We start from the raw sequence: 23978 nt of genomic DNA, 5'->3' as shown, positions 1-23978 counted from the left end.
TGGGCGCTGCCTTGGTGGCTTAAGGAAAACTAAACAGGATCAGGTTGGGTAATAAAACACTTGGAAGCAGTTCCTGGGCCTTGGAGTGTTGCTGCTGGCAGCCCCTGGAACTGCTCCTGTTGCTCCTACAGCCTCCTTCAGCCTGGGGCTGGGAGGAACGTCCCATGAGAGCCTCCATCCCGCAGTGCAGCATGCAGCCCAGGTGCTGTGAGGAGCTGGGTTCACCCTCATTGCAGCTTGGGAGCAGCTTGACAGCACCGATTAGAGCTGTTGCTGTAAGTGGCGCCCTGTTTTCGGTTGTCTCTCCCTCCATGTTTTGGTTGAGGGAATAGCATCAAAGCAGGGACACCCTGTGCCAGGAGCTCTGGGATCTGTCCCAGAATGGCCTCCTGCTCTTAGCAAAACAGCCCTTCCACTCGGTGCCTTTGCCCATCGCTGCCCCCAGCTGTTCACATGCAGTGGCAGAGCCTTTCCTTCCCCCAGCAGCTGAATGGATGCTCAGTGGTTGCCATCACCCAGCGGGTTGGGAGCACTGTGTGAAGTCTCAGCACCACACAACGGGCTGCACAGCATTGCAGTGTTCTTCTGTGCAGTGCTGCCTCGGTGCTGTTTGTCCTGGCAGGGGGAATGGTGTTCTGAGCAGGGGCTGGTAGGAGCGCTGCGTGGCTGCTGTGTGTGTAAATCACTGCCACGGCTGGCCAGGGGCGCTGTGCGGTTCTGTTCACCTCTGGACGTGTCTGGAGGGGGCAGTTGTTCCTGGCTGTAGAGCTGCTGAGGTTTCTGGATTACTTTTTTAAGGGGATGAGAGGAACCTTCTGCAAAGCGCTGGTGTTTGCTCTGGGCTGTGCAGTGACGCTGAGGGCGTCCTGTTCTCTGCCTGCACTGCCCCCTGTACCTGAGAGCAGCGGGCAAAGGATGCAGTGCTGCTGGAAATCCCTTTCTGCTGCTTAAAGAGAAAGGGTCTGAGAGAGCCAAGCGTGTGGGATAGTGGACAGTTGTCAGTCCCTCTGTTCCAAAGGCTCCTTTGCTGGGGCTGCTCTATGGCCGTGGTGAGTTTTGGGTCACCAATGAAGCTAGTTCCACGGGTTTGGAACGTGTTTAACGATGGATGTGACGTTACAGCAGTTTTGGATCCGATGTTCATTGTGTCAGATGGGCACGGGTGGTCTCAACACCAGTGATGAGCACGTGAGCTGGAGCCCCATCCTGTAGGAAGGTGACATTTGCCGCTTGGATCCCCGTGGGCACAGCTGTGGCCCCTTGGAGATCGCAGCACGCAGCGCCGTTCCGCTGTGCCCGTCCTCCCATCCCGCTTCATCCCCGTTCCCTGCGCGAGCAGCCGCTCCGTGTCACCGCCCTCCGGGGTCCCCGAGCTCCACACCACCCCCAGGAGGGGCAGATGGGTGCGGGGCTGCGGGCACTACCTGTCAGTTGGCGGAGACGCTGCTGTAGCTCTTCCTGACGGGGAAGGTCAGCGGCGCTGACAGCTCCAGCGACGCCGCCCGCGGGTGCAGCGCTCTGCGGGGATGCAGGGGGCTGCTGCCCAGGCGCGGGGAGGGCAGCGCGGGCGGCTCGGGGCTCCCGTCGGGCGGCGGGGGCTCAGCTGCGAGCGCCGACTCGGTGCTGCTGCGGGGCAGGCGCGGGGAGGGCTGCGGGCCGTGCCGCTTGGGCGGCGGGCTGTGGTTCTGGAACCGCACCGTCTTCACCTGCTGCGAGGAGAGCATCGCGTCACCGCGAGGGGCGGCGTGGCGCCCGCCTCGAGCACCGGGAGCCCCAAGCACCGCTCTGTCAACCACGGACCTATTGGGGGCCCCGGGGAGGGAGAGCTGTCATGGGGGGGAGGGCAGGAAAGCGTTCCCTTTGTCCTGCTCTGCAGCGAGCAGCCCAGCGCGGGGCTCGGCACCCAGCTCTGGTGTTTGCTCTTTCAGTACCCGAGAGATAAGGAGAAATGACGTCTCTGAAAGAGCAGTCAGGTGGGAGCAAGCTGCCCAGGGAGTGGAGCAGTCACTGACACTGGTTGTGTTCCAGAACTGTGGAGATATGGCATGGGGGGATGTGGTTGGAGGTTGGTGGCTCCCCTCGTGTTTTGGGGGTTAGTTTGGGGGTTTGCAAGCCATTCTATGGTCCGCAGGCATGGCGGGGGTGGGTTGGGGTAGGACTTGCAGATATCAGAGGTCTTTTCCAGACTTAATGGCTCTGTGATTTACGGGGACTTCAGTGAGGGGGCCTGATATAAGACCTCAGAAAGCCTCAAAGTTTGATCACGGCCACTGAACCAATGAGCAATGGCCCCTTCTGAAGGACACCCTGCAGCACTTGGCCTTTCTGAAGGGCTTAATTTGAACAGCAGAGTCAGCAGCACCAATATCTGACAGCTTAAGGCAGGCACCAACCCCAGTAGCACCCATCGGCCCTGGGCAGCACTCTGTACCTTGTCACTGCTGTTACGGGAGGTGTCCGGCTTCACCAGGATGGACGGCGGGGCCGATGCGGGCGGCCGGGGCACCGACTCACTCTTTGCCAGAGGCTCCGTGGTGTCCAGGATCACCGAACTGCAGACAGATGGAGTCCTGCTTTCCCCTCCTCTGACCACGAGTGCTGGCAGGGCTTCGTGGGAGAAGTTGGGCCTCGCGCCCATCTCGGCTGTGCCGGCAGCGGGGCTGCTGTGCGCTGAGCTGCCAGCATGTGGGTACGGCTGCAGCCCGGCCGTGGGAACGCGGCGGAGGGAGCTGGCAGCCTGCAGCCCTGCCTGCCCCGGCCTCTGCAGGGACCCATCTGGGGGTGAGAAAAGGGGAGGGCAGGGCAGAGTGGTTAGCGAGGTCCCAGCAGGAAGGCGCGGGGCAGCTGCGTGCAGTGGGGGGCAGACAGCCCTGCAGGACGTACTGCCCGGCCCTGCGTGGTCCTGCACGGAGCCCCCCGAGGTGCCGTGGGGGAAGCAGCACCCCGCAGGCCTGGCGTTCCCCATCCTCTGCCGTTGTGCTTTTGGCCGAGCACATCTGTAAGTTTGCACCCGAGCCCCCCCCCACGGTTTGCTGCCATTGGTTGCTCTGCACTGGCTGCTCCATCTGGCAGCTGCTTTCCAGGCTGCAGCACTGGAAGTCGCACACTTAATTTCCTTGTCAGTGCCTCGCTGTTTACAAGATTGATTTTTTAATAAGAGCCACCACAGGTGCGTGGGGTTCTCTACAGCAAAACAGCTTTTAAGTCTAAAGCCTCCAACAGTGGCTCTTGCAAATGAGCCAGGTCCCAGCCAGCATCGCTATCCATCTGCACCCAACCTGGGCAGCGTGCTGTGGCTGCTCAGCACATTCAGAAAGCTGTGCCAAGGCAGTGTACCTTTCCACCTGCAGCCTATTCATGACTTCGTGCATCTTGGATATTTCCATGCTGTAAAACTTTGCTCCTGAAATAGAATTATTCTATTCTCTTGCTCATCCTTCCCATGCTTATTTCTAATTTTACTCTATTCTCTTTGAGTTATCAGAATATGAGAAGTATTCAGGATATGAGCTCACCAGCACTCCTACAATGGCACTGCTGAGTTTTACCCTTCTGTTCTGAGCTTCTTTCTTGATAACTCCTGATAATACCTTAATTTAACCTTCTGTAAACGCCTGTGCACACGGAGCTCTCAGGGTCCTCCGTGACAACCCCCAAACCTCTCTTCGGAGGACCAAAACCAACGCAGCTCCCGGTGCTGTTTGCACAACCAGGGCTCGCAGTTCCCCACAGCAGCACGTCGGCAGCACCTCGGCCATCCCTGCGCGCATCCCAAGCACGGCGCACCGCCCGTAGGGCTGCACCGCCCGTATCCCAGCGCCCACCCGCACTCACTCTTCCTGGTGCAGCCGCGGCCGCGCCGCAGCGCCGTGTGCCCCAGGGGCAGCGCTGCCTTCAGCGCTCGGCTCTGGCGCTGCGCGCTCTCGGAGGCGCTGCCCTGGGAGGACACCGACGAGGCCGACAGCGTCCAGGAGGCGTACAGCGCGGGCAGCTTCGAGTCGGGCACGCTCGGCTTCCTGTTGGCGAAGGAGCAGAACGTCAGCTGGTGGTGGAGGAGCGCGGCGCTGTGCGCATTGGAGCTCAGCGCCGTCAAGTCCCCCGCTGCAGCGCCGGCTCCGATCCCGGCGAGGTGGGGTCCGCGCGGACGCCTCCCTGCAGGGCTGGGCGCTGCTGCTCCAAATAATTCAGTGCGAGTCCAGGGTGAGGTTTCCTGACGGCTCCCCCACATTCCCTGTGCATACTGTGCACTGTGAGCCTGTGGCCGGGTCTCTGCCCAACCTGGGTGTATTTCAGGGAAACTGAGGGCACGGGCAATTTTTTTCTCTCCTAAAGTAAGCGTATATTTTAATGATTGCTCTTCCTAATGCATTCACTCAGTTATATCCATGGCTTCCAGCATCTGAATGCCTGCTCTAAAGCAATGACATCACCGTGGGAGCAAGAAGGCCGCGTCCTACAGTTCCCCATCCCTCTGCTTTGGTTCCATGCAAGGAAAATCAGACCTGAGGAGGGGAGCAAAGGAACTGCTGGGGAAGATGCCGGCCCTGCCCCTGGCCAGCGAGGCGCCCTGCAGGCAGCCGTTGTGGTGCTGCCCCAGGACGTGAACCCCTTCACCCTTCTGCAGCTTCAGCTCGTCAGGGCCGTGCCCCACATAGGGATGGAGAGGCATGCAGCTGTGGAGACACGGGGACATGGGGGGGCCTTGTCCTTGTGCCCAGTGCCTGCAGCGCTGCCTGCGGCGTGGGGCTGTGTGCTGTGGGCACTGCATGCACAAGAGTCCCCCTGCAGCCCTGCACAGCTCATGGGGTGCTGCTGTTACTGCAGAGATGACTCACAGTGAAGAGCCTGCCTGCAGGGTTTGACCAGAGGGGGTATGAATAAAAGAAGGGCCAACAGGACTGAAGAAAAGTAGATCTTGTCACAGCATCTTTCTCAGAAGCAGTAGGCAACCAGCCAAGGGCAGTGAGCAAGAAGAATGCTGCTGTGCCATCCTACCACACAGGTACCCAGTGCCATAGGGCATGGAGGACTAAAGAGCACCTGGCCTAAGGCAAAGCACCACGAGGAGTGCAGATGTGTGCTCTGCCTGGGCAGTAGCAACAGGAACGGTCAGAATCTGTCTCAAATCTTTCCAGTACTGTACCTAAATTCTGCCATACCCCTACAACAACCTTCAGGGTCAGCTGCCCCAGCAGTCCATGCAGTTCCTACTCAGAAATGCAGACACCCATGCATGGCCCCAGCCCCAGGCACACAGCCCTGCACCCAATGCCCCTCCTGCAGGCAGGAGCCCAGGGAGCAACTGGGCTGGGAAGAGGCATGGATGCAGTGCGGAGTGCTGTGTGACCCCCAGCACGATTCACACTACGTACATGTTGGCTGAGAGGTGATGCTGCAGGTGGGGCAGAGTGACGATGGCTGCCGAGTGCCTCAGTGATCCCGGAGCAGGATAGTAGGATGCGCTGACCTACCGAGAGGAAACAGAATGCAGTATGTTAATGTGAAGAGGGGCTTGTTTTAGCCACTGGAGAAACCATTGAAATCACTGGACGGGCCTCTCCATGCTTCCAAAAAGACGAAAAAGAGATACAGAACCTCACTGAGTTGCAGATGGATCCAGCAAATGAGGCGCAAGGTCATTTAACGAGCACAGAATTTTCTAGGGAAGATGAACCCTGCTCTTGGTCTTGAAAGCAAAACTTTCAAAAGCAAAACAATTGAATCTGAACTCCCTGAGCTGTCCTGGCTGGTTGCAATGTGTGCCCAGCAGAACAGCACAGGATGAGCGGCACCAGGACAGCGCAGTCCATCCTGCAGCACCGTGCTGTGCTGCTGCTGGAGTTAGAAAAGGAGAGAAAAAGGGAAAGAAAGGGAAACAATTTATCTGCTTAGAAGACAATGCTCTGGGAACAGCACAGGGACCCAGTGTGAGGCACCTGTTTTAGAATCAAGTTACAGTCAGTGCTTCTCACTGGCACTTAGGAAAGTAGGGTTCACAGCCTACAAAGCAGGACAGTAGCCACGTTTCGGGCAGGAGACGGTAAAGCATCACAGGCTGGCACTGCTCATACCTTGATGTGCCTGGAAGCACAGCCCTTCCAGACCTTCCAGCATCCTTCTGTCACTGCTCCACGCCGCTCCCACAGCCCTTGCACCCCTCCTGGAACTGCTGACTCTTCTGTTATGTTTCTGGGTTCCCACCCCCAACATCTCCCACCCCCCAGCACCACCCCAGCGCTGTGGCTGTGCCTCACTGGGCGCTGTGCTCACACACTGACTGATGCACAGCACACAGACCCCTGTGTGTCCCCAAAGAAAAATGGTTGTTCAGAAGGAAGGAAACCTGAACAGGCAGCACATCAACGCATCTGTGCTGCTACTTACGCTGTTGACAATAGCTCACACCGAGACACTTTTGGTAAAATTATATTGGGGTCATGAGACACAGTACCATTTCAATTGAATTATGGTTCTATTGTAGGGCTTCATTTCCACTCACATAAAAGAGGGCCTAATATCCAGGGCTGTTTGCAGGCTAATGCTAAGCACAAAATACCTGCTGGGTTTTATTGTGCAGACACCGAAGTGCCGGGGGCTGGCTTATTGCTTTATAAAATGTTGGAGCAGCCTTCAGTGTGAAAGATGCCACATAAATCTAAACAGAACCTTTTTCCTCCCATTGCAGATGATCTGTGAAGATCCTCTATTGAGATCTTCAGATAGAGCACGAAGCAGCAACGAGGCTCTTTGCCTCTTTGCCTCTGCAGCCAGCAGAGGATGCGCTCTCAGGGTCAGCCTGCACCCCTGGGTGGCTGCGAGCAGGAGGGCTGCCCAGGGACTGCCAGCGTGCAGGAGCCATCAGTCTGGAAGCAGAGAGCTGCAGCAGCAGTGGATTCGGGATAGGGCAGCAACCCCGACTTCCAGGAGGGCTGACACAGCTGCTTGGAAGCAGCAGGAGGTGGGGCACTGCTCCTGCAAGTGCTCTCACACTGTTGCATTTGTCCTTCGTGCAGAAGCCTGCCCTGCAGCGGCCTCCAAGGAGAGCCCAGCAGATGGGTTCTCCCAAAACAGGGGCTTCAGTCAGGATTTTATGCTGGGGCTCAGGACGATGGCACTGCCCACGGACCCCCCAGCCTCCTCCTGCCCCAACAGGGCCACCCAGAGCAGGTGCCCAGGGCCACGTCGAGGGGCTTTGGAGACCTCCGAGGAGGGAACTCCAGTCCCTTACTTTCCATGGGTTCCCTGGGCTCTAAGAACCGACCTTCCCTGTTCACAAGTGTCCCCAGCAGCCCGCTGAGCCGTAATCCCCCAGGCGCTCTCGGTCCAACCATCGCATGCCCTCCACCTGGCCGCCCGCCCCACGCCACCCCGCTGCAGCCTCACCTGGGCGGGGGTCCCACGGGCCGCATCCTCACTACCGGCAGCGGCCACGCTGGGGTTGCTGGAGCTGATGAGCACCGGGGAGCTGATGCGCAGCGCGGGGCGGTCGGCAGGGGCGTGCACCATGCGGTTCAGCGTGTTGAGGGCCGTGGTGATGGAGAAGGGCCGCAGGCTCTTGCGCCGCGCGTCGGGCGCCTTGTGCAGCTCCCGGCCCTGCGCCTTCGGGGAGGCTGCGCTCAGCGGTGCGCAGCGGAGCGGGGTGGGCCAGGAGCCTTTGCTGCTTTGCAGGAGCTGCCGTGCTGTCGTGTTTGGCTGCAAGAGACACAGGGAAGGCCCAGGGGCTGCTGCGGGTCCTCCTCAGCAGCACGGCTGCAGGCAGGACGCAGGCGGCTTCGTGGGCATCTGTGCAACACGGGGCTCGAGTGCTTCCCCGCCATGCTTTCAGCAACAAGTTCTGAACACCGAATTATCAGCGCAGGGCTGGCAGACAAATTAAAACTGGTTTGGAAAACACACGGCTCACACAGCCGGGAGCTGCCACCGAGCCCCCATTGCCTGCGGCTTCCGAGCAAGGCTGGAGCCCGCTGTGCCCCTGCAGCCCATGGCACTGGAAGCGCTCGTGGGAAGGGCCCAGCCCTGAGCTTACAGAGGCAACGTTCAAGCAGTGTTTCTTGGAAACTGCTGATCACTACAGCATTAATACAAAGGGCATGTGGTGACAGTGTTTTTCACCAGGATGACTGCCAGAGGAATTAATCATGATTTACTGCTGACATGAACAAATTGCAAAACTTGGAGATTCTCACCCACTCATGTGAGGCAATGCGCCCGGCTGGGGATGAATGGCAGCGGCTGGCGTGGGGCAGGGAGCTGCTGCTCAGTGCTGTCATTCTGCTGCACGGATTGTTTGTTCATTTCCTTCCTCCTCACTTCTTACAGCGAGGTTTAAAAAGAATCATGTGTGCACATGCACATATACAGGCTGGTCATAGCGTCATTTCTCTGTGCAATTAAACCGCAGCCAGAGCCCAACTTCTCTGCCTTCTCTAAGAGCAGAGGGCCCATTAAAGGGCACGGATGGGAGCATCAAAGCCAGGAAAGCCCCATGCCTCTCAGAGCAGACACATCGCTGCTCCTCTTTGGTTAATTCCTAACTCCTTGGTGGCTCTGCGTGGCCCTGCCTGGCTCATTTCTGTTAACGTCAGGCTTAAATGAGTTAAAACAATTTAATTAAATGAAAAGGTGCTTTACCAAATATATTAGAGCTTCAAACAGGATGTTCTACTGCTGCCCTTTTATAAAACAGCCACAAAGATGTGTTTGCTGTAATTATGGTGATTATAAGTGTTAATTCTGTTTCGAGGAATTCTTGTTGGTGCCACACTCCCACTCTGCAGCTGCACCACAGGAGCAAAATTTGTGTCCAGAGCGCAGCTGTGAGGGCTCTGCCTGCTGCCCATGCTCTGCCCCCGCCTTCCCCACACTGCAGTCCCATGCCAGGGCTGTACCCACCTCCACAAACAGCACAGGGAAGATGCCCACTTTGTCGCCCAGCTTGCCCTCGGCCCAGTTGCCATCGACTCTGCTGATGACGGTGATGATGTCTCCCTGCAAGGCAGAGCGCTGTGAGCGGGCGGCTCGCCCCACATTTCACAATGCTGCACCTCAGTGCTGCTCCCTTGCCAACCCTCTGCTCCTTTTGGTGTGTCCTTGTTCCCAAACGCAAGTCCTTGCTCAGCACAATGCTCAAGCGTGGGTTTTGTGTAAGGGTGCAAGCGTGGCTGAATGCAGACATGGGCACGAGCCTGGCGAAGGGGATGTGAGACACAGAGGTGCTGCCTGGGGGCTCCCACCTTGGGGAAACGTCTCTGCAATCACCATGCCCAGAATGAATAACAAAGATGGCATTTTAGCTCCAAACCAAGCAAGAGATCAGTGTGAGTGGTGGGGCAGTTGGTGTCACGCTGCTACAACCCTCAGCCCATTACTTCAGGAGCTGAAATTGCTCCTGCTATTGAAGTGCAGGTTTTGGAAGTACGATGGCGGGGGTGGGTGGCAGGTGGGGCGACAGGCAGGGGCTCTTCCCAGCATGGGGATGCTGCCAGATCAGGGACACTGCAGGGCTGCAGGCAGCCACAGGAAGATGGAAGATTTTTGGAGGTCTGCATAACAGTCAGCTCTGCTTCTGAAGAATGAGCTCGAGCTGTGCTGCACAGCAGGCAGGTGCAGCCGGAGCACTGGAGCAGGCATCCCAGAGAGGTTTTGGTGCTCCTACGTGCAGTGCTGCTCTGCACTGCTTCCCCTCTGGCTCCTCTTCTTGGTCAGGAGGCACAGGGAACTCCGGGATCTTTGGCTTCTTGCCCTGCATGCACCCCACATTCAGCCCTGACCCGCTGCAGCCCACACCTTCCCTGTGCCTCTGCTTCCTGCTGGCCAGAGTGCAGGAGCATCTGTGCTGTGCTGGGAGGGACGGTGGCTTCTGCAGGGACACTGCTGCCTCCAGGCATTGCTCTCTGCTGTGCTCTGCACTGCCTCACCTCCTTCTGACAGCACAGTGACAGTTGACTGCTGGGAGGTGCAGTTGCCCTGAAAGCCATATCCTCCAGCTGAGAGCAAACACGAGCTCTGCAGACTTTGGGGAATGAAAGGAAATACAGGAAAAGTTCAGGTCCTGCTCTGCAGCGTGTGCCTCCAGCAGGCTGCCTCAATGCAAGTAGGCTGTGTAAGAGAAGCGTTGTCAGACCTGCAAGCAATTTTCTCTGATATATCAGTGGGTATCTTTTTAGGCTCTTTCAGTGATCTGGTGGGAGAGCAAACTGCCACCAGCAGCTGCTGCTCATCAACTCCATCAGTCAAACCGGGGCCTGAAATGGCTGCTCAGGGTCACACTGCTCTCCCAGGATGCTCTCGTTCTGAGTCCGCGCTCCCCCCCGGGGGAAGCCGGCTTCAGTCACTGCTGTCAGTGTCTGTAAACCTTCCTGGCTCTCAGCGCAGAGCTGCTGTGGCGCTGAATGCGATGCAATCTAAAGAAGAGCACCGGCCCGGCCCGCGCAGCCCCCGCAGAGCGGTGTTACCTTGTGGAATGACAGGCAGTCGTTGTTCTCACTCCTATCCCTGCTCCTCAGGTCGAAGTTGTAAAGAGCCCTGCAGAGAGGCGGCGGCAGCGGCAGCTGTTTGATGACCTGCACGGAGCTGGCTGGGAAGACCCCGCTGACGCCGTTCAGCTCCCCCAGGTACCAGTTCTGGTCCAGCTGCCGCAGCAGCACGATGACGTCCCCCTTGTTGAAGCGCAGCTCGCCGGGGTTGTGGCCCCGGTACGAGAACAGCGCTTTGGCTCGCGGCACCTGCGGGACGAGGAACGGCACAGAGCTCAGCCGGCAGCGGCGCTCATGCAGGCACAGCTCGGCAAGAATTTGTCATTAGTGGGAAAAGGCAGAGGGACAACAAGGCTGAAGTGTGCGTTGGCTGCGACCAACTGCCCCCATCCTTTCTTGATGTCTTTTTCTAACGAAATCGAGCTCCAAAGTACTTCTTCTAAATGTGTATCCAGATGAAAAGCAGGCTGAACTTGTCTGAGAATATTAAGGAACAATTCATGCCTTAATGTAGCCATCCCACGGGATCCTACTGCCTGCTGCAAGTTCCCTTCTACTAAAATCTCCCTGGAATGAATTTGGGTGTTTCTGTTCTGGTGTGGGTGGAGGTGACAACAGCTGTGCAGCTCCCAGCAGCTGCCACCTGCGGTGCCCAACAGCACGGGGCTGGGGAAGAGCCCTTAAGATTTTGGTGCTCAGTCTGGGTTACAGGAAGAGAAGCTTCTTAATGTTACTGTTGTTATGGTACGATATGAGAAAGAAGAGAGATGCCAGAATCAGCAGATGTGAGGGACCTTTAGCATCCTGACCGTCATCGAAATAAACCCATAAAGTGTGTTTAAAATAACAGCCTTCCTGACCTTTATCCACACCAGAAAACTCAATTTAACACAACAGGCAGCAGACCGTTGCTCTGAATGAAGGCAGGCCCACCCTGGTCACAGTGCTGGGGGGGTCTGGCAGCTGAGCTGCAGCAGGTGCCCATCCTGCAGTGTGTCTGCGCTCTGCTGAGCAATCCGAGACGTGCCTTTGGAAATCAGCGAACTGGAAGGCTTGCTTTTAGTGCTGTGGAGGAGTGATGGAGATCCTTGAGCACAGTGCTGAGTCCCACAGCAGCACATCCTAAAACAACAGAGCAGCCCCTGTTCGTGCTTTCAGTGCTTTGTAACGTTGCCGTGTCGCGGCGGGAGTTATCTCCTCCGCCGAAAAGCAGAAAAAAGAACTGCGATGGCAATTAATTTACATTCAAATAGCTCCTTTCATCCGGCCGGAACCCGAAGAGCCCCGAACACCGCGCTGTCACAAAGGAGACGGGCAGGGCTCGTCCGCCGCACGGAGCGTGGAGGCTCAGCAGAGCTGTGCTGCGCCTATGGATGGAGCTGCCTTCCATGGGATGCTGCTAGGATGGCAGCACTCAGAGCTGGGGTACCAGCATCCTCCCGGGGCATCGGTCACATAACTCTGCTACTTTAGCACAGGCTGTGTTTGGGCACTGACGTCCCATCTTGTGTCAGGTGAGCTCCATCTGGGCTCACATCAGCTCCCCAGAATGGTTCCCGCACCACCTGCCCAGCCCGGACCCCTGGGAGAGCAAGAAGGGGGGAGAAAAACACAGCACTGGTTTGTTTGGGATGACCAAAGAAGCACAGGAAAGGATTGCAGTCTGGGGAAGAAAACATCTTCCAGTGCTCCCAAATGCTGACAGGAGGAGAAAGGAACCAGGAGGAGAAACATTTTATGTGCTGCATTTTCTTCAAAGCATTTGGAACAGGAAGCAATTAGTTTAATGTTTTGTTCTAATTGACTCGTCTTGTCTGTTAATTTGCAGTAATAGTAAACACATGCACTTGGCTTAGTAACACTGAAAGTGCATCGGTGAAAAAAAAGGGAAATCATAACAACCAAATTCAGGAGAGCTTCGCTCAGCCATCCCCACTCAGTGCCTGGGCTGGAAGTCCAGAAGCAGCAGTGCTGCCCGAGGAAACACCCTGCAAAGGCACGGCAGTGCACGGCCCTGTGCAGCACAGGGAGCAGGGGCTGACAGCAGCACGGGGCAGCCCAGGACACAGCACAGGTAGCACTTGTGTTAGGAGCAAAACAAAAGGACCCATGCAAACTGTGGAAGCAGGCGTGTAGAGGAGGAACACAAACGTCCGGGGATGATGAGAGAGTGGCTGCACAGCAAAGTAAGGCCAAACATAAAAGGAACCGAGAACAAGTTATGGAAATGTATTGAAAATAAGAGAAACTCTGAAATGAAATGCAAACCTGTTACTACAGGGAGAAGTCAAACAAGCGACGGTGCTGAGAAGTCTGGAATGTTCTTCCTTCGGCAGGAGGAAGGACAATCGGACCCTCTATAAAATTAGTTTTAATCAGACAGAAATGTGGGCCAGAACAGAGTGCTGAGCAGGATGGGATGGGGATGTCTGTGCAGAACTCAGCCCTGGGGGGTGAGGAAGGGGTCATCGCGCCCCGAACAATTCCTGCTCTTCTGCAAGAGCTCCTGGAAGGCAGAACTGCTCCTGGAGGATGGGAACTTGTTGCAGAACTTGTGGATGCAAACCTCTGATTGTCAATGTTAGTGCTTCTGTGCTTCTTTAGCATCCCAAAACTATGCAGAATTTTGGTCTGCTGGGGGACACCCACAGCAGGAGCAGCGCAGCACCTCCCTGCCCTCTGTGCTGTGGGTGACTGCTCCCACCCGATGGAGTTGAGGCTGAGAAGGGAGAGAGAACTGTTTAATTATTTTCGGCATTTGGCATCAGCTGCGCCAGGCAGCCATCCAAGACGTCTGAGTCTCCCTCCATAGCAAACAAAGACACAAATTGAATACATGCATGCGAGTGTGAGGGAGCGAATGAAAGCATCTCCTCATAGCTGGGAGAAATGTGCGCTGTAATTATCTTCAATGGGCTCGTTATAACCTCCTCGCTACTGACAGCGGGTGAACGTGAGCACAGCCTCACAGCACCGAGATATCAAGAGGAACGTGTGCATCGGGGTCCAGCTGGGTGCCGGCAGAGCCGATGCACGCCTCGCGCCCGGCTCCGGCAGGGTGGGCGCTGCCTGCGGAGCCGCCGCCGCATCCGGGCCGTGCAGCGATATTCCCATAGCACCCAGCAGCCTCGTCGAGAGGTTTATTTCTAGGACAGCGCCAATCTTTGTCAGGAGGAAATCCAGCCCTGGGCATCTTCCAGCTTCGTTGCTCCCACGCTGCGACCTCCTGGTCGGCCGTGTGCGCGGTCCGGGACGGCGGCTCGTCGTGCAGCCGTCGGTTCCGCAGGGCTGCACGCAGCGCCTCGCGCCGCTCCCGGCCCGTTCTGTGCAGGCGGAGCTGCGCTGCGCGGAGGCCGATCGCCATCAGCGCCGCGTCCCAACCGCGGCGGCCTTCGCGGGAGCCTCCAGCGAGGCGCTGCCCGCCCCCGGTGCGACGGACGAGCACTGCCCTTCTCCTTTGTGACAGCGCGGTGTTCGGGGCTCTTCGGGTTCCGGCCGGATGAAAGGAGCTATTTGAATGTAAATTAATTGCCATCGCAATTCTGTTTTTCTGCTATTCGGCGGAGGAGATAACTCCCGCCTCGTCACGGAACAAAGCCATCCGTAGCAAACCCGTCGCTCCCATCTCCTCGGGTAATTACGTCTGACGGCTCAGACGGCTGTGGTTTCTGAGTTCCCCTCCCAGGTCTGCTCCCACCCGCCAGGTGCCAGCAGCCGCTCCCAGCCAGCGCCAGGCCGGGTCTGCGTTCCTGTGGGGCAGGGGGGGTTGCAAGCGTAGGGGCTGTGAGTGTGGGGGGCTGCAAGCACAAGCCCGAGGCCGCAGCCAGGCGTGGGAACACGGCCCACAGCTCTGAAACTGAAGGGCGAGTGGGGATGTGAGGAGGGGGCACAGAGAAGCCTGCACACACGAGGGGCAGCAGAGTGGGGAGAGCAGCCGTGTCCTGCAGGCCCACAGCCCTCGGGATCAAACCCCTTCTGAGCGGTGCCTGCTGTTGATGTGGCTTCAGGCTGCAGGGAGGAATGGGAAATAGGGACAGCGATGTCGGGAGGCATAGAGCAGCCCTCATCGAGGGCTCTGCAGCAGTTTGTGACTCAGAGCCGCCGCTCCCGGCCCTGGGGCTCTGTGGAGCTGCCGCAGCAGCTGTGGCAGAGGACAAGGCCATATTAGGCTTCACCTGGCTGATATAAAGCCACAAGAGAGGTTTGAGGTGAGCAGAGCCGGTGCCAAGATGCAACAATGCAGGCGTTCCACCTGCGCCCAGCCTTGTCTCAGAGCTGTGCTCCTCGGTGCAGGCAGAGCTGGCAGCGATGTGGGGCTGAGGGCTGAGCTGGGACCCACAGCTGGAGCAGGGCCAGGGCTCTGCTCTGTCTTTGGGGTTCCCCCCCTGTACGTGGCTGCTCTCAGCTGGCTGTTGGTGCTGCTCTCAGCACGCTGCGATGGCGGCTGCGCTGCGCGCCACGGCTTTCAGCCGCTTGGAAAACAAATGTGTCAGCCCTCGGCGTGCCCCAGCACGATGTGCTGCTGTGGGACCACGTGGCCCCGCCGTGCCTGCCTGCCATGCGGGGAGGAACCCCAGCACTGCTGCTCTCCACTTCCCACCCGTGCGTGTCCCTGTTGGCTGCAGTGCTGTCTGCTGTGCCCATCGGGCCGTGGCGGGGCAGGGCCGTGCAGCAGTGCCAGAGCTGTGGAGGGGCTGAGGCGGTGGCTCACGGGGCTGCAGGAAGCCGATGTCTCCGTGCCGACTCCTTGCCCCTCGTTAAACCTGCCAGTGCTCTGCACTTTGCTTTTGCCCTGCAATGGCAGCTTTGCTTTCATGTTATTTCAGCAAAGTGCTCGCTTAAGGATGGTGCATCTCTCCATTCCTCTGTGACCTCTGCCTAGCAGATGTTGTGATAGTAAGTTTTCAGCCATATGTGATGTGTGATGCGCTGCCCTTGGCTGACCCGTGGGCCAGGCCTGGAACAATCACTGCCCACACGCCCTTAGTTGCACTTGCTGTAGCCCAGGCTTGCAGCCAGATGAAGGAGCTGCTCTCCTCCTCCTGTGCTTCCACTTCCAAAAGGAGTCTGACTGCCTCTGAAACCAAGGTATGCATGATCCCAGCAGATGTGGTTTCCCAGCAGGCAAGGCTTGCTCTCCCTTCCCTGCAAAACCATTCAGAACTTCTGGGTTCCCAGTTGTTCTGAACCCAAAGGAAAACCTCATAAGGGATCTGATTTCCACAAGAAAGATATTTGTCTCTCAGAAAGAGTGCCCAAGCTGGCGCTGGCATTGGTAGAAGAGGGGTCTTCCCCAGGCCAGGAATGGAAAGCTAGGAAAAGGAAAGGAAAGATCAATGGCTCAATCACCCACTTTCAGGTCACCAGGAGAAAGTTTTCATATAAATTTGTCATCACTCAGTTGTACGGTGCCTCGCACAGTGCGCTCCTGAGGCTAAGTGGAGTTTGAGTACCTGAAAATTAGTAACAGCAGAGCAAATCGCTGCACTGAGGGACAAGCACTGCAGATTCCCCTGTGAGGAGAGCAGAGGAGAGGTAAAGCAGAGTGAGAGAAGGCTCAGCCCGAAGCACGGCGCTGGTGTTCTCACTGCCTCGAGCCGTGCTCCTCTTGGGCACTGCTGAGCTTCGCCTGGCAGAGCCAGTGTGAGCGTGCCTGTCGCAGTGCCCGTGCCAGGGAGTGCAGCACAGCCCATCCAGGTGCTGAGCTGCGTGTGCCCGAGTGGCAGCCAGGTGACGGCGGGCAGCGGCGGCCAAGAGCCTCAGACTTTCAGCCTCCTCGCTGACCACGGCGCTTAGAGGTGAACGCGCTACCCTGCAGAAATCCTGCTGTTCTATTCCTGACTCGCCATCTGAGTCTGACTCATTGCCTTGGTAACAAATTAAAACACTTTCATGTATTTGCAGCTCAGCACCTCATTTTGTGGAACCAGGGAAACTGGCTCCTGCCGCTGTCCCGGTGCCCTGCACGGAGCGGCCCAGGAGCGCCCGGCCCCGCTGTGCCTGGCTGCTGGAGGCACGCAGTGCTGTGTGGGCTCTGCGTGGGGAACCCGGCACCCTGCCTGCCCCGTGGCTCCACGGTGCTGTTCTGCCTGTGGCTGCCGCTGCCCAGGACAGATGGATGCCCCGGTGCCACGCTGTGTGTAGCTCCAGCTCTGCTCCACGGCCGCAGCTGAGCACAGTGCTGTTGAATGCAGCTCTCTGGGGTATGCATTGTTGGGTGATGGATACTGATGTGGCTGACCTCTACTATGGACACAAGAAGCTAAAACCACGTGCAGAGGAGGAAAAACCATGCAATGGTGAACAGGGCAAAGACTGACACTTGGGTCACCCTGATAGGAGCAGTGGAAGTGAACTGGGGCAAATCTCTCCTCCCAGAGCATCGCCAGACCCCACGCTTAGCAAAGTGCAGCCCTGCACTGTGCAGGTGGAAATGGCCTGGGGCGGGCTGGCCCTGCATGGAGCTGGGCTTCCCCCCGCAGCTCAGTGCCTGGCACAACAGCCCTGTGACAGCACGGTGACCGGCTCTCCTCTTCCAGGAGGTTTTGCAGTTGGGTCAGAAATGTGTTTGCCCCTGCTGGGTGCAGCCACAAGGGTGGCTCTGAGTGAGGTTTCACCAAGATCCAGCAATCCAAATCCTGTCTGTCAAATTCAGAAAGGAGCTGGAGATGTTTCTGGAGGAGCAGAAAATACCGAGCGCGGGCTCTATATATAGTGCCCATGTGAAGGTGGCAACGTTGGAGTGCGATGTATTTTTATCCTGGAGAGCTGTTATCTGCCCATCTCCCACGACGTGCAGGAGGGGCGGCTGCAGCGCGCGGTTCCTGCAGGGAGCAGCTGAAGGTGAGGCAGTACGGCGTGCTGTTCTGGCCAGCTGCAGGGCTCAGAGCCCTTGCCTTGCCTTGGCCCCCGCTTGTCGCTGCCCTGCGTGGGCGCCGGCTGGGGGTGCTGCACTGCAGCATGCAGCCTCCTGCTGCCCACTTGTCCGGGCTGGGGCCGGGTAAAGGGATGCTCTGGTGCAGCAAGAATCGCATCCTGCACGTGGTAGGGGCGGCTCCGAGGAGTTCAAAGGATTCGGTGTCAATTATTTGTGCGTTCACCTCCTAGCAAATGCTTTCATTCCTGAGCTCCAGACGGTTTATTACGTGGAGATCCTGAAAATCCAAAGTCTTGTCCTCAACACAGACGGTGAAGTCCCGGGGCCCAGGCAGACCCTGGGCAGCCTCCTGGGCAGCGCCCCGCAGCACTGCCACCTGCAGCCAGCTGGGCTGGGCATGGCACGGTGAGAGGGGAGCTGATGGGTGGTAAGAGAGAGCTTGGGATGGGCTGCAGCTGGAACTCCTGGCTCCTTGCAGCTCCTGGCTGCAGCCTGTGTGCTGTGCTCCCAGCAATTCTGCAGCTCTGCTGGGGCTGCTGGTAATTTTGCATGCCAAGAGGTGTGGATCTTTGGTTTGCTTTGGAGATTTAGTTGGTGTTTTTATCATGCAACAAGCTGGCAAGAAAGCATCTCTGGGAGGCGAAACTTCACTCGAACTTGTGATTTCTCAGCTCCGCGGAGTAAAGGAAGTTTATTTATAGGTGGTCTTTTCTGTAAAACAAAATGTGTCCTCTATCCTGCCTTGATGGTGCACAAGGCTGCAGCGCAGCATGGCGCTAGATTTATTTGCTCTGTAGCATGAAGTGGTGCACATCCCAATGGCAATCAGCAGTCTGCAGGTGGGGGTGGTGCTTCTTTGGAGACCCCACCACCTCCCAGCACACGGAGAGCTGCACCGGGGAGCAGCAGGAGAGCGGCAGTGGAGGAGCAGGATGCAGAGAGCTGTTCTCTGGGCTCCCAAAATAGAGCAAGCGTTTGTTTGGGGGCGGCTGTCCTGTGGGAGCCCAGCCTCAGTGCTGGAAGCCCTGCGGCAATCCCAGCACGCCCTGAGCAACTGCTGGATGGCTGCAGCCAACCCAGACCGTTCCTTTTGGGAACACATGCACCCCGTGGGGATGGGGACACCACATGCTGCCCATGAGGTGGTGGGGACAGCCACGTTCCTGGGGTCTGAGCACAGTGCCACAGGGGCTGACATCAGAGTGCTCGGGAGCTGCCTGAGTGTGGGACGGCTGGCTTCACTGCTGATAGTGAGGGCTTTTGCCCCCTCTTTGGGATTTTGGTAATGGGGTCATTCCAGGAGTGTTAGCACAGCCTTGAGGATGCTGGAGGAAAAGTAAATCAGCTCAGTTCAAACTTTTTCACAGAAGAAGTCTAAAAATAATTGTGAGCCCAGGTTTCTGTTTTGGGAGAGCAGTGCTTGTTAAATAATGGTGACAATAATAATAGTAAAAGTAGTAATAATAGCAGCATTATGGACTTCTGCTGCCTTAACCAAGGCCACGGAGAGATGCTGACTCCGGACTGAGCACAGGATCCTCAGCTCTCCGGGCTGCCACTGTTTGGTGGCCCTGGCAGTTGGCTCAGGGTTGGACCATGGCAATGCCACCCTGCTGTGTGCTGCCCCGAGCTGCGAGAGACCGCTGGGAACGCTTGGGAGCCAGCAGGGAGCTGCCATAGAGCAACACCCACAGCTGTCCCTGAGCATCCTGAGCACCGGTAAAGGGATGGGAAAGGGGTGAGAGGAAAGCTGCAACCTGTGTGCTGCACTCCTTGTGGCGAGCTGCCCTCCAACTGAAGTATGTGCTCTGCTGTGCATTTCTGTGCGTTGCTGGATGTTTCCCTGCAGGAAGCCCCGGGGCCAAGAGCTCAGGAGGTTGGCTTGGAGCCGGGACGACATTCTGGTGGCACTGAGACCCCTGGCTGAGCACATCCCTGCTGCACAGAGCTCACAGCCAAGCAGCAGCATGGGGCCTCCATGGCACAGCAGCGACAGATCTGCTGCAGGTCTGCCGTGTCTGCAGGGCTGAGGGCTGCTCTGGGCTATCAGAGACGTGGCACAGAGTAGTGCAGGTGAATGAAAAGGAAATTCAGAAATATAACCCCAAATTCAGGCAGAGGTAGGCTCCCTTCATAGATCCCATGCCACGTCCTAATTATTTCCAATAAGCTTTTGTACTGTTAGAGAAATGACAGGAATAGCTTGCAGCTTTAAAATTATCTGAGGAAAGCTTCCCTAGATGAAAGTAGAGTTCACTGAATCTCAAGGTGTTTTGCTAGGGACTCAAATGTCCCTTTACCTTCCTCTTTAATTCTGAGGAAACTGAGGTGCCTCTCTCCATCTCTGATAGTTACTGCCCTGCACTGATTGATCTGATGGCTATCACACCCAGTGAGTTGCCTGAAAGTTAAAGCATCAGAAACGCCCCCTGAAAGTCAGGAGGGACCTGAAAGCTCCAGCGAAAAGCAGCAAAGTTTGTGTAAAGAGGAAGGCAATCTGCATTTGTCCGAGCCGGGGACTCAGTGCAATTACTGCTATGATGAGCTCCAAGCAGAAATATCACAAGGAAAACAGCGGCCGGATTTGCAAACAAAAGAACAATCTCTCTTACTCCAAACATCCGTGCAGCATTGCTGCCACGGCAGTTTGGCACCCCGGCACGCAGGGACAGAGCTGTGTGCTCACACAGCGACGAACGCGGGCGCTGCTTACCCCATCCGTGAGGCTCCTGGGGGCGGTGGGCGGCCGGTGCTGGGCGAGCTGCAGACCCCGCGGGGCCCTGCGGATGCAGGCGGGGGAGGACAGGAGCCCTGAGCGCTGCACGGAGCCAAAGCGGGGCGCATTCTGCCCGTACCTGACACCATCCAGCAGGCGGATGAGCAGCAGGTTGGCCGGCAGCTGCTCGATGCCGCAGAGGACGAGCGTCCTGCACTCGGGGCACCGGAGCTCCTTCTGGGACTTGAGGATCCTCTGCAGACAGGGCTTGCAGAACGTGTGCTGGCACGGCAGCACCTTGGCCGTGGCGTCGAGCTTTTCGAAGCACACCGGGCACTCCAGCAGGTCGAGCAGAGCCAGGTCGTCCATCGTAGGCACCGAGCTGCCGTCACAGCCGAGACGGAGACGCCCGCATGGCACGGGCGTCGGGCTGAGGCAGGCACCCTGCGCGGAGGGGAGGAGGAATCAGAGCGGAGCTCGGCTGCTGGAGCCTGTACCGCATCCCACCTACATGGCAAGGCAGCGCCTCACGAGCCCGTTTGCAAATGCCTACTTTGCACTCCCATCCAAGCTGCGGTGAGTCAGTGCTGATTCAGGAGCGAGGGGGCCGTGCCCAGCAGCCCCGCGTGGCACCGCGCGGTGGGGCAGGGCGCGCACCGTCCCGGCAGCACCCCGAGGAGCTCCGGCCCTGCGCTGCTCTGCGGGCGCCTGGCGGCGCGGCACGGTGCGGGCGCAGCCCGATAAGATCAGCCTGAGCTGTTTACTCCCGGCTCCGGCTCCAAGCGGCCCCTCGCACACCCATGCACCGCCTCGCTCCCAAGATCGGTCCTAATTAAGCTCTCTGCCTACCGGTTTTGACAGCAGCTCTATAAAAAGCCCTCCGAACACAACTACGATCCCGTTTTACCTTAGAGGGACGTGGGGAAACTCTGTGCCGACGTCCTCACCCGCCAGGTAGCCTCAGCTCCCGCAGCTCAGCGAGATTATTCCTCCCACAGCACAAAGTCACTCAACCCGTTCGGCTCCTTCGGGGCTGCGCTGGCTGCGCTCGGGCGGGAGGCTCTGGGCTCAAGTCACAGCTTGTGGGAGAGCAGCAGCTCCCGTGTGCTGGCCAGGTGAGAGCAGTGCCGCCTGTGCCGAAACTTCCCCTGGTGATGGTGTGTGAATACGGAGGTTTGGGGGTGTGAGCTTCTCACTGCTGGGGCTCTCCCTGCCTCGGTCATGGGGTGCCCATGGCCACAAACCCCCTCACACACAGCTGGGCCAGGGCTGGGCACCGGCAGTGCTGCTCCCATGCTCTGAGCTGCGGATGCTTGAGCAAGCCCGGGGTGCTGCTGGCGATGGCAGAACCTGGCCTTGTTCTGCCTGAGCAACGCGGCTCCGTGTCCCAACATGAGTCCCAGCGGTGGCTCCAGCAACCCCAGCTGTGCCCACGTCCTCCCTGCACAGTGATGGGTTGATGATGCCCAGGAGGGTGCTGTTGCCTGCAGCACTGTGATGCCCACACAGCCCTCCAAACGCTGGGCCACCTCCACCTGCACACCCTCAGCATGGCTTTCACAGAGGGCCAGAGCTGTGGGAAGGTGCAGTTCTATGAGATTTATTTTGCACACCTCCATTTCTGGGCCCATTGGGCACACTGCACTCCCAGGCTTTGGCCCAGAGGGATTTGCTGTCCTGCTGGGAGCTCCCTGTGCAGCACCAACCACTGCCGCAGGGACGGCCGCAATCTCAGCTGTGTGTTTGCAGCCTATGAGTTAGAGGAAACGACTGTAGATCTGAAGGGTTTATTTCTATTTGGTGCTTTTACACACAATGCAATGATTTGTGAGTGCAGGACACACTTCACTTCTCTGAGGAGGGCTATTTCCAGAAACATTCAGCAGATACAGTAAATGCTCTTCTTTCAATGATTTCTCCGCACAGTGTGTTTTTGTCAGAGCAATTTCTTTCAAATGGCGGCCATTTGGCTCAATTAAGCACTGACATCTTCAGGATAACGCACAGAAACAATTACTTCACTCCGTTTCATCTCAGGTCTCCATTTACTTTGGTATTTCTTTGTAGTCTGTCATACGCTGATTCGCACTCAGCTGACAGCGCACACTTTGTAATGCATGACGTCGAGAGCAACATCCTGTGCCAGGCTGCTGCTTTAAGATGCAATGTGTGACATCAGCCATATTGAGAACAGGTTTTGAAGTCTGGTTTTTGTCGTGTTTGTTGGTTTTTTTTTTACATTTGCTTCTCTATTTCTGCTCTGTGGTTCGTACGCACGCGGCGTATTTTCGTCTGACTGGAAATGAATTACAAAACACGGCGGCAGTTGGGAGCTGGTGGGGATGAAGCTGAAAGCTGAGTCTGTGCTCGCAGGTAGCGCTGCTCTCAGATGCAATTTGTTCACGAGTCCTTTAAAAATTCTTTTAACTTTTCCCAAGTCCTGATTTGAACTAGTTGTGGTCAATGGGTGGGACTGAAAGCTCCTACGAGAAGCCTGCACACCTCACCACACGTTTCTCCTGCCCATGGTGGATTTCCATGGAAATCTGTGGGTGCTGCACAGGCGTGGGTGAATCACTGCTGCTCTGCATCCCAGCTGGCCCCAGACGCATCCCAGGCACATCCCAGCTGCATCCTGACCACATCCTGGCCAGTCCCAGCTGCGCTCCCTCTGGGTTCTATCTGTGCTGGCTCTCAAGGCCAGGGCAGGAGCAGGGTGCCAGGTGCCAGGAACCAGCTCCAGTGTCTGGGGGCTCTCTGAAGGGTGGCCGCTCTCCTGCCCAGGAGTTTCCAGCTGCCCTGCCTGGCACAGAGAGGCTCTGATCCTGATTGCAGTCGCTAGGCTTTGCTGCAATATAAAAAATGGATGATTCCAACACTTAGCATTACACAACTCCTTAAATCTTCAAAGTGCTTTCCAAATACTAATTCAGCCCGTTGGGCTGCGTGTCACCCCCCCACTTTGCATGGAGGAGCTCAAGGATGAGGCCAGTCAGCAGACCAGTGCCCAGTCTGGGGCTGGGCTGTGCAGCTTTCCTGCTTCTCAGTGTTCAGACCGTCCCACAGAGCTCTATCATTTGCCTCATAACTGGGGTTAAAGCACAAAGGCAGAGCTGTGAAGCTGCTGGTCCTTCCCTTTCATTTAGGAAGTCTGTGCTTGATGCTGATGCTGTAATTAGCTCTGGGCTGGATGAAGCCGTGTGCTGGCTCCTCTGGGGCTCCATTGCTCTGAACCTGTGCGGCAGTGCACAGCCCCAGTGCTGGCAGGGAAGCACGCAGTGCTGGGAACCTGCAAGGGACGTTCCAGAGGAGCAGCACTGAGGGGCTGCGTGCCCATCTGCAGGGGCTGCAGTCCCAGCTCATCCCCGCAGTCCCTGCCAGCAGCAGCCTTGCACTGAACAGGGTTCTGTCTGGTCAGGTCAGCCACTGTGGAGGAGAAGTGTGGAAACAGCATTTCCTTCCATCAGCTTTGAATTCCACATATTGTATCTGCTGAGCATTTGGAGTTCTTGTGACTATGAGACAGTAACTACAGAAGCCCAGGTCAGCTCCGGGCTGCACTCAGTGGGGCCACAGCAGTGTGCAGGGTCACAGTGTGCGCGGGCAGCTGGGCAGCAGGGCATGGGCTGCAGCACCTTGTGGGGTTTATAAAAAGCTGCTGTCGCTATATACAGCACGGGTGGGTGCCACATGCCTCCTCCTCCAGGAAACGAGGGACCCTTCGTGCTGTTTTTAGATCCTGGAGGGCAGGGAGAGGGGGTGCCATTTGCGAGCAGCTGCAAATTATAGCTCTCATGCTAACAGCTTGTCCTCCTGCCACCCACGGCCCAGGCACAGCGCATGGCTCAGCTCCCGTGGGAGGGCGAGCGGCCCCCCAGCCCTGCTCAGGGATGAGGAACCGCAGCGGCCA

At 57.5% G+C, this 23978-nt stretch overlaps 1 protein-coding gene across 1 annotated transcript; it reads right to left on the bottom strand.

The window, feature by feature from the left end:
• Positions 1–228: 228 nt before the first annotated feature.
• Positions 229–20511, bottom strand: SH3RF2 (SH3 domain containing ring finger 2). The gene is made up of 8 exons (XM_052689579.1): positions 20066–20511; positions 10455–10724; positions 8893–8988; positions 7384–7692; positions 5373–5467; positions 3835–4016; positions 2432–2775; positions 229–1709 (listed from the first exon to the last, which is right to left on the bottom strand). The coding sequence occupies exons 1-8, from the start codon at positions 20435–20437 to the stop codon at positions 1428–1430; spliced, it is 1950 nt and encodes a 649-aa protein (XP_052545539.1). The 5' UTR covers positions 20438–20511; the 3' UTR covers positions 229–1427.
• Between the last annotated feature and the right edge of the window lie 3467 nt (positions 20512–23978).

This window comes from Tympanuchus pallidicinctus, unplaced genomic scaffold, assembly GCF_026119805.1.
Source record: "Tympanuchus pallidicinctus isolate F22 unplaced genomic scaffold, pur_lepc_1.0 scaffold25, whole genome shotgun sequence".
NCBI classification, from domain to species: Eukaryota; Metazoa; Chordata; class Aves; order Galliformes; family Phasianidae; genus Tympanuchus; species Tympanuchus pallidicinctus.
The sequence above is the reverse complement of the archived record's forward strand: the minus strand, read 5'-3'. Positions and strand labels throughout refer to the sequence as shown.